This window comes from Dreissena polymorpha, chromosome 6 (genome assembly GCF_020536995.1).
Source record: "Dreissena polymorpha isolate Duluth1 chromosome 6, UMN_Dpol_1.0, whole genome shotgun sequence".
NCBI classification, from domain to species: domain Eukaryota; kingdom Metazoa; phylum Mollusca; class Bivalvia; order Myida; family Dreissenidae; genus Dreissena; species Dreissena polymorpha.
This window is the reverse complement of record NC_068360.1, coordinates 64,556,554-64,565,535: the sequence shown is the minus strand read 5'-3', so window position 1 is coordinate 64,565,535 and position 8,982 is coordinate 64,556,554. Positions and strand designations below refer to the sequence as shown.

Here is an 8,982-nt window from a genome sequence, read left to right as displayed (position 1 = left end):
GGTACAGCAGAGGAAATGTTAACTTGAAACTTGTTAACAGGTGTCAAACTTGAAAACGATGATGAAATCACTGGTGTTGATGTTGAAGAGGATGATGAAACTGTTGGTGTTGAACTTGAAGATGAAATCACAGGTGTCAAACTTGAAGGTGATGATAAAGTCACTGTTGTTGAACTGGTTGCAGAAGTTTCAAGTTTGTAAATAAACTTCTTACCTGACAAAGATGGTAAGAAAACAAGTCTAGAAGCAGTATTTTGAACATCTTTTGTTTTCTTAACAACATGCTGTGGTATAGTTATTTCAGAAAACTGTGAGCAAGAAACAGTACCTGATGATAAGCCAAGAGTATTTGGCATGGCTGTCATTTGTAGGTTTCCTCTTAAGGCTTGTTTTGCCTGAATGCTACATTTTTCAATGGAATTTAAAACGGCGGGAGAGATCTCTTGCTGATTGGTTGAATTTGAATTGTGCGTCGTGGTAGCATGATTTGAATCACAAGTGAATCCTTCTGTGTCAGCATTTAACTTCCTATTATCACTTATATCTATCTTGTCTGTGCAAGCTTTTAATTTTAACTGCTCATTAACGCTTTTATCTATCTTGTCTGTTTTTCCTGCAGAGCATCTTGTGTTTTTGTCAGTATGAATATCAGTTTTGGCCATATTTGCTTCACTAACTGTACTACTATTGTCTATGGAAGTTTTGGTAGTAACCTCTTTACCTGACTCGTCTGTAGCAAAATTTATTTCATCTTTAACTTTCTTGATGTCTTCAAGCATTGTGACAACTGAACCTTTAACACTTTCATCTGTCACTGAATGTTTACTAGGTATGCATGCATTTACATTCTTATTTGTTTCAACCTTCACTTTAACATCATCGTTGGCAATAGTGCTTAGGGCACACACTTTCACATCCAAATTTGATACATGTTTACCACAATAATTGTTATCATTCTTTGTGCTTAAATTCTCTGATATCGGCTTCACATCCTTCAAACCAGGACATTTATGCTCAGCAGTATCATCACATTTCATTCCAGATGACTTTGTAACATCAAAAATGCATGTATCAGGCTTTATTTCCTTTGCATCTGTACAAATTAGTTTTCCTTTTGATCTATTTGAACCATAATCATCAAAACAGCTCAGTTTTTTAAGGTGATGCTCATTATCTGAGTTCAATTTTTTCAGATGCACACTGCAGTGTTTCAGGCCATGAAGTCGTTCGTCCTCTAGAACTTCATGTTTATCACGAAGAGGCGGGGCTTTGAAGAAGAGTGGAGAGCACATTGGCTGAAACCCTAAGCCAGCCACTGTAAAGAAACGAGAGCATGTATGTGACAACCAGATGTATTTAATCCTGAGTACACTAAGCTGTTCAGATTGACCTGTTTGTTGTCCTTAAGACAAGAGCACCGAATAACAGGTGCCAGTGCTCGGCTGTGGGTGTAGCTTTGAATATAAATGAAAGCTTGTCAGATTTTTTTTTGTCTTTTGTTTTTAGAGGTCACAGTGACCATGATCTTTGACCTGGTCCTAGTGACCCAAAAATGGGCTTGGCTTGTAGAACTTATCAAAGTGCATCTACATATGAAGTTTGAAAGTTGCAGGTGGAATCACTTTCATTTTAGAGCCAATATAAAGGTTTTAGCACGACACCTACAGCGGACAGTGGAGGACACAACATGACACGACACGACTGGTATATTACATTACTTGAAAAAAGTTCATATTTTCAGTATATTCGGTAATAAAAATTCTGCAATGTGAAATCAAAAGTACATCACGAAAATAGGTGACATAACGATATACACACTATAATTAATGCAAGTAGATTGATCATTTTATATATAAACAAGGGCTGTGTGTAAAACATGCATGCCCCCCATATGGGCTGTCAGTTGTAGTGGCAGCCATTGTGTGAATACGTTTTTTGTCACTGTGACCTTGACCTTTGACCTAGTGACCTGAAAGTCAATAGGGATAATCAGCGAGTCATGATCAATGTACCTATGAAGTTTCATGATCCTAGGCCTAAGTATTCTTGAGTTATCATCAGGAAACCATTTTACTGTTTCAAGTCACTGTGACCTTGAACTAGTGACCTGAAAATTAATAGGGGTCATCTGCGAGTCATGATCAATGTACCTATGAAGTTTGATGATCCTAGGCATAAGCATTCTTGGGTTATCATCCGGAAACCATTTTACTATTTCAAGTCACTGTGACCTTGACCTTTGACCTAGTGACCTGAAAATCAATAGGGGTCATCTGCCAGTCATGATCAATATACCTATGAAGTTTCATGATCCTAGGCGCAAGCATTCTTGAGTTATCATCCGAAAACCATTTTACTGTTTCGAATAACTGTGACCTTGACCTTTGATCTAGTGACCTGAAAATCATTAGGGGTCATCTGCCAGTCATGATCAATGTACCTATGAAGTTTCATGATCCTAGGCCTAAGCGTTTTTGAGTTATCATCCGGAAACCATCTGGTGGACAGACCGACTGACGGACCGACGTGCAAAACAATATACCCCCTTTTTTTCGAAGGGGGGCATAAATATATACATTCACTACGCATGCACAATTTGCATTCCTGGGTTTACCATGTGATGAAGATGATCAATCTACTGGCGTTAACTGGTAGTTACTTGGTACCGGTACCCAGGAAAATTTATTACCAAATATACTGAAGATATGAAAACTTAACAACTTTTATCAAGTCATGTAATTTACCAGTCGTGATATTTTAATCAATATAAACTTATAATTGTAAAAAATATGGCATTCAACAATTTTCTTTTCTATATCGTCGTGGTTGACGATATCTTTAAGCTAAAACATCATAGATTTCAATAATAGTAGATAGTAATAAGTCCACAGACTACACACATACTTTTTTGTCTGCTGTCAGTTTTGGTCGCCATATTGACCACAGATGACACCACAGGAGCTGTGTTGCTAGGCTGCGTGGGATCTGCATTCTCCAGGGCCACTTCATCACTCTGAAGGGAATCTATCAGCGATTCCAAGCCCTTCATGTCACTACAAGAAAAGGGATCAAATGAGCTTTGTTCTGGGAAAACATCAACTTTTAATATAAAGTTTTATATCTATTTCTACTCATGTTCAAAATTGATTGGTTGTTTACATATGTACTGCATTTAAAGAATGTACAACAGTGAATGAATAAACTTATCCAGCAATAACAGCCATTTATATATATATATGTATCTGTTTATTTTTTAGATAGAACACTGAAGTTTTTAAAATTACAATAATTATACAATCTTTTGATTAAGTGTGTTTTGCATGAGTGTGGCTATTATGCTTAAATGTTTAAATGCTCAAACCGACAAATAAGCGCCCAGGTTTCCTCCCCCGTGATTTCATTCAGCAACTGTCTGTAGAGAAGCAGGGATCCAGACAATTCCTGGAAAAGTCAAGATTGAAATGGGATATGAATTACTTGATTGGATCATGTTAGTGTTATGTCTATTATAGTAAAGGGACCACAAACCTCTTAATGTGTTATTCATCTAATTAATAGAGATTTAACCCTTAACTTCTCATATACTTATTTTACCCTGTTTGTAGTCAATTAGAAAACCAAATCATATTACAGATTTTTTTAAATGATTCATGTTTTAATATCTTCATTTCTAACCCTTAGATAACTGATAAGCAAATGTAAATGTCAGTTATTGTGTTGTTTGTACTGGCCACCTACCAGCATGAACCAGTATGTCCGCCCAAGCCTATCTCTGCCAGCAGGCATATGGCGGATGTCACCTCGCTTTTCAAGATCATTGTTGACCTTCTCGTTGAAGGAATCATTGAACTGAAACTGGTCTTCCAAAAGATTCTGAAAAAAATAATAAAGAACGGTTTGCAAGAAGCACAACCCCTGAACTGATCTTGTGAATCCGCTTTTTTGAGATTAGGTTTATATCAAATCTCCAGCTAGGATTTCAAATGAGCAGGGCACTTGAGCCAGCAGTAATTAAAGGAACTGTCCAACAGATTTTGGCATGTATTAAAGCTTGTCATTTACTGCTTTAAATGCTTTATATTGATAAATTTAAACATTTGAACTAAAAATCTCCAGTACAAAATAAGAATACAACTTTAAAAAAGAAGAAAAAATGTTAACCTCCACAGGGCTCGAACCACTGACCCCTAGAGTCATGGAGTTTTGGAGTAAAATGTCTCCTGACTCTACCACTCGACCATCCATGCTCACGTCAAATGCGGAGGTATTTTTTAGCTATAAAAGCAATCCTCGTAGTTCGAAAAATATCGATTCGCGTCGAACGACGCTTTTGACTGTTGGACAGTCCCTTTAAATCCAGATGAAGTACAGCATGTGTGCTATATACGTAATTTTCTATATGATAATGTGATGAGATCACAAAGGGGCATGGCGGTGTCCGAAAGGGCAGTGTGGGACCTAGGCCCGTTAAGGTCTAGCGGGAGCACTGTATAATTTATACACATGTCCGTGCCTTGGTGCACATGTGTATTTGTAAGTTTATGAGTTCTTTCCGCCCATTAGGATGCATAATCATAAATGATAAGTGAGCATTTGTACTTACTCATATTTACATATAGATAAAATTCGACATATTTATATGAGCAAGGAAACATTAATGACATCATTGGATATACAGTGATCAATTTATCATTCTAAATATCACTAGGAAGAAAATTAATTAACTGCATCCAGTTATACCTTCAGGATACGTATTTTCACTTCAGCAGGGAGTAGTGTGTAATTATACTCCAGGTCAACCAGCAGTTTGTCGTCTCGCTCCGGAAAATCCTCAATAAACTGTGAAAAAGCATGTGCAAATGAGTCTATTTTTAGCTAAGCATGGCTAAATACATGTGCATGAAGTTTCCTCCCAGATTAGCCTGTCCAATAAGGCTGTGCAGAAATGACAATTTCATCCTAAATTTGATTTTCCTTTAGAAGAGACTTCCTTTAAATGAAAAAATTTATTAAGTCTGAAAGTGTCGTCACTGATTAGCATGTGCAGACTGCAGATGCTGATCTATAACAACACTTTATGCACATGCATTAAGCCACGTTTTTCCTTAACAAGGTCCAAATAAGATTTCCCGATGGGGAAAGTAATAATCTCAATTTTTACAAATTACATTCATTTGCAAGTTAAATTGCACAAGATATCCAGTACAAAGTTTAACAGTTAAGAAAATTAATACTAGTATGATGTCAATAAACTTGAAAACCTCAACAACTTTCATGATTCATATAGGGGTGTAAAATTCCATTGGCTCACTTAATTTGGCTACTAAAATTTACGTAAAAGGGAATGAGATTTTAGAATCACTCGCTGACCTCATTTCAGCGCCTTAACTTTGGAACAGGTGCTTCAGTGGTAGCTGTACGACTAGACTATGTCTATGCCAGATAATGGTACTGTATGCATTCATATGACTGTTTGTAACAGTAACTGCAGCCATGCTGTGTGCCTGTTGGGTTAATATTTACATTGACAGTATTAACTTACCTAAAAAATAAACTGGATATGGAGAAAAAACATATCTTAAATGAGGTGACCATTACAAACGTTAAATGTAGGGCAACTACAAAGTAAGAAAGGGAGACCTGATTGTGTCATGTGGTAGCCCCCTTTCACAGATTTGTATATACTAAAAGTACTAGTCAAGTGCAGTATGCAAAGAAAACATATCAATATAAGCTGCAATCTGGACATTAGTGCGATCTGGATTTGAGTAAATTGTCATCAAAGATTAGCTCGGCACAGACTTATCAGGGACATTTACCACCTAAACTGGATGTTTGCTAAGCCTTAAGGAAAAACATGCTATAAAAAAACACATTAACAGTTTCACCCTTGATAAGCCTGTTATGACTGCACAGGCAAAACTGTTACCACACTTAAGGTATATGCATTTAGCCATGTTTTCATTTAGCAACCCTCACATAAAGTCCAAGCTGAGAAACAGCTGTCATTCAAGGCAATAAGCAAAGAGACCATTGTATACAAGTGACTATTGTTCTCAGGTGACCATGATTTATATAGTTAATCAGTTGGAAGTATTACTAGGTCGCTACCCCACCCAGTTGTTTGCACACAGTGGAATGTAAACAAAGGCTCACTGCCGATTATTTACTTGCTTAAATACACAAATTATTTCTATTAAATAATATAAATTAATAACCTCATAAATTGATTTAAATGCAGACCTATTATTAAAGTTACGAATTTATTAATCATAATAAAAGTTTTTACTTATGTATCTCCCTTTAAAGCTTGTTACTTCCCTTGGATTTGTTTTTTGATCTTTGACCTTGAAGGATGACATTGACCTTGAACTTTCACCACTCAAAATGTGCAGCTTCATGAAATGCATATGCATGCCAAATATCAAGTTGCTATCTTCATTATTGCAAAAGTTATGGCCAATGTTAAAGTTTTCGGACGGACTGACAGACTTACACGCGGACGGACAGTTCAACTGCTATATGCCACCCTACCAGAGGCATAAAAATCCACTTTATTAAATGCCTAAAGTTTGTTGCAAAATGCCACAATTGAAATTACTAATCCTTTAATTGTGTACTTATAACACTCGCAAGCTTATTATTATTGTTGACACCTTATCAGCTATAAAGATCTATTGATTTTGTCAAAAGCACATACAATAACTTTTGATTGATTTGAGTGTTTACTTTGGAAATTAACTATACTAGCCTGTGATTGATATAGACAGAGGTGACCATTATGCCCTAGTGTAATATTGTACTATAGAAGGAATTTTTGACAGGGGTAAGGGAGGGGGGGGCTCCAGATTGACTGCTGTAGACAGGTGACCATTGTTCTCAGGTGACCGCTAAGTCACGTTAGACTGTATATGATTATCCATTTATTATATGTTCCTTTAAACTTCAAATCTTTTCATGGAACAACATTTAGATGTATATAACACCATCATAAGGATATTTAATCATTTTATCAGTTCTTAAGTAAAAGTTCTATTTGGCCAACTTGTATTTGGTCCTTAACAAGTGTCTTACACAATTTAGTTCTATTTGGCCAACTTGTATTTGGTCCTTAACAAGAGTCTAACAAAATTTAGTTCTATTTGGCAAACTTATATTTGGTCCTTAACAAGTGTCCAACAAAATGTAAAGTGCATGTGGGTGTTGCTGATACCTTTATCATATCTTTGGAGAACTGTGTGCATGATGGTTTACCATGTGGTGAGAATCCAATCCCTCTCAGCAGCTTCAAGTGCAACTTCACCACTGGGCTTGTTTGTTCAACTGAAAAGAAAGTTTAAACACGTGTATTATTTCTTTACTTCATTGACTGAAGCAAAACTGAAAAGCTCTGACAAATCAATATGATAATAAACAAACAATATAATATTGCAATTTCTGCCAGCTGCAATATAAATACAGTGAAAGTGGTTTCAAGATGAAACTCAAATTATACTTTGCAATACTTGTGTGATATCTTTGTTTTTTATCATCCATGAAGTAGATGGTTTATTACTTAAGTTAAATAAATGTAAAGGCACCAAAAACGTAATTTGTCAAAAATGGTATGCATGAGTGCACAATTTAAAGTACGAGGGTCATGTGGTTTAACTCTCCAATACACAAGTTGATGAGTGGTTACAAGTGCACCAGCAAAGTTTAGACTCTGTCCACTGATTGGCAAAAGGTGGTAGTATTCATGTAAGCGTGTGTAGTTGCAGTTGACAAAGCCATAGTTTTTACACAATTTACATTCACAATTATTACATTTAAATAAATTAAGCATCAGTCAAAAGTTTAAAAATAATAACAATACATCAAACAATTAAAAAAAAGTGTAAGTTAAATGTTGAAATAATTGGATGACATGAATTCTTAAAGACTTCTCTATAATCATAGGTTTTATGTAATAATTAACGCTTGATTGGTCATTGTCGGCTCGGGTACTTCTTACATGTACCCCGGGTACTCTTAAGTATACTAACATGTACGCCGGGTACGGTAAATATACTAAAACGTACCCGGGAAATTTAACGCTAAATCGGTCGTTGTCGGCTATTTTTTTAAAATTAATTATATGCACATGCATGTCAATTTTCTATAAAATGGCCTCTATATTATCGAAACTCATACTCACAAAGCATGTTGACGCAGTTTTTTTTTAAAGAGAAGTTTGTTTAAGATAATCGGTAGGGCGTTTTACGACATCGGATTTTAGGCGGGAATACAACTCGGGTACAGTCTAATATCGACCGGGTACGATTAAGTATATTTACCGTACCCAAGGTACATTTAAGTATACTTAAGAGTACCCGGGGTCATGTTAGAAGTACCCGAGCCGACAATGACCAATCGAGCATAATTAACCAAAACCAATGCAACAGCATTATAAAAGGCTTGTTTTATATTTGGTTAGCTTTAATGCAGAAAGCTTGAAATATAACTAATGCTGTCTGTGTCCTTAATTGGGTTTTCATGATGCATGCGCACACAGTGTTTATTCCATGACGAACATGCATTTAAGACCCAACATGAACAATATATTTTTACCAAAAATGTTATTCATTTCGTTTTAATGCCTATTGAATTTATTTTTTTATCCATCGGTTATTTCAAAGCGAATTGAATAATTCTAAAAGATGTTTGTTTACTAAAGTTTAAACGTGTTATTTAAAAACGTCCGGAAGGTACTACTGTCCGGAAAATACTCGCTAAACAGTAACAGAATACGACAATTTGATTTTACACTCGGTGGCATCAATGAATTGCTGAATATCGTCAATTGTCACAGTGTCCGAACTGTTGGTGATTAAATGCTTAAAGTTGTCCAAAAAAGAGCAGATCACTGCAAAATTTGGATCTTCTGCAAAATGTTCATCCATTGCGCTTGCTGTTTGTATGGCTGGTTCCTAAATGATGAAGAACCAGAAAAGGTTACACTTA

General features: G+C 35.9%; 2 protein-coding genes across 2 annotated transcripts; both read right to left on the bottom strand.

The window, feature by feature from the left end:
• Positions 1 to 33: 33 nt before the first annotated feature.
• LOC127835747 (uncharacterized) lies at positions 34 to 3,139 on the bottom strand. Its single transcript, XM_052362185.1, has 3 exons — positions 2,905 to 3,139; positions 846 to 1,315; positions 34 to 174 (listed from the first exon to the last, which is right to left on the bottom strand). The coding sequence occupies exons 1-3, from the start codon at positions 3,047 to 3,049 to the stop codon at positions 34 to 36; spliced, it is 756 nt and encodes a 251-aa protein (XP_052218145.1). The 5' UTR covers positions 3,050 to 3,139.
• Positions 3,140 to 3,339: 200 nt separating this feature from the next.
• LOC127835746 (remodeling and spacing factor 1-like) lies at positions 3,340 to 8,936 on the bottom strand. Its single transcript, XM_052362182.1, has 5 exons — positions 8,786 to 8,936; positions 7,214 to 7,323; positions 4,741 to 4,839; positions 3,739 to 3,873; positions 3,340 to 3,441 (listed from the first exon to the last, which is right to left on the bottom strand). The coding sequence occupies exons 1-5, from the start codon at positions 8,919 to 8,921 to the stop codon at positions 3,340 to 3,342; spliced, it is 582 nt and encodes a 193-aa protein (XP_052218142.1). The 5' UTR covers positions 8,922 to 8,936.
• Between the last annotated feature and the right edge of the window lie 46 nt (positions 8,937 to 8,982).

Coding starts and splice junctions, on each gene's coding strand:
- LOC127835746 (XM_052362182.1), bottom strand. CDS start 8,921: ATGGATGAACATTTTGCAGAAGATCCAAATTTTGCAGTGATCTGCTCT. Junction 7,324..8,785: donor ATTCATTGATGCCACCGAGT/GTAAAATCAAAT, acceptor CTTTCTTTTCAG/TTGAACAAACAAGCCCAGTG. Junction 3,874..4,740: donor TGAAAATACGTATCCTGAAG/GTATAACTGGAT, acceptor TATTTTTTTCAG/AATCTTTTGGAAGACCAGTT.
- LOC127835747 (XM_052362185.1), bottom strand. CDS start 3,049: ATGAAGGGCTTGGAATCGCTGATAGATTCCCTTCAGAGTGATGAAGTG. Junction 1,316..2,904: donor AACTGACAGCAGACAAAAAA/GTATGTGTGTAG, acceptor GTTTCTTTACAG/TGGCTGGCTTAGGGTTTCAG. Junction 175..845: donor AGGTTGAAACAAATAAGAAT/GTAAATGCATGC, acceptor TTCTGCAACCAG/TTCAACAACAGTGACTTTAT.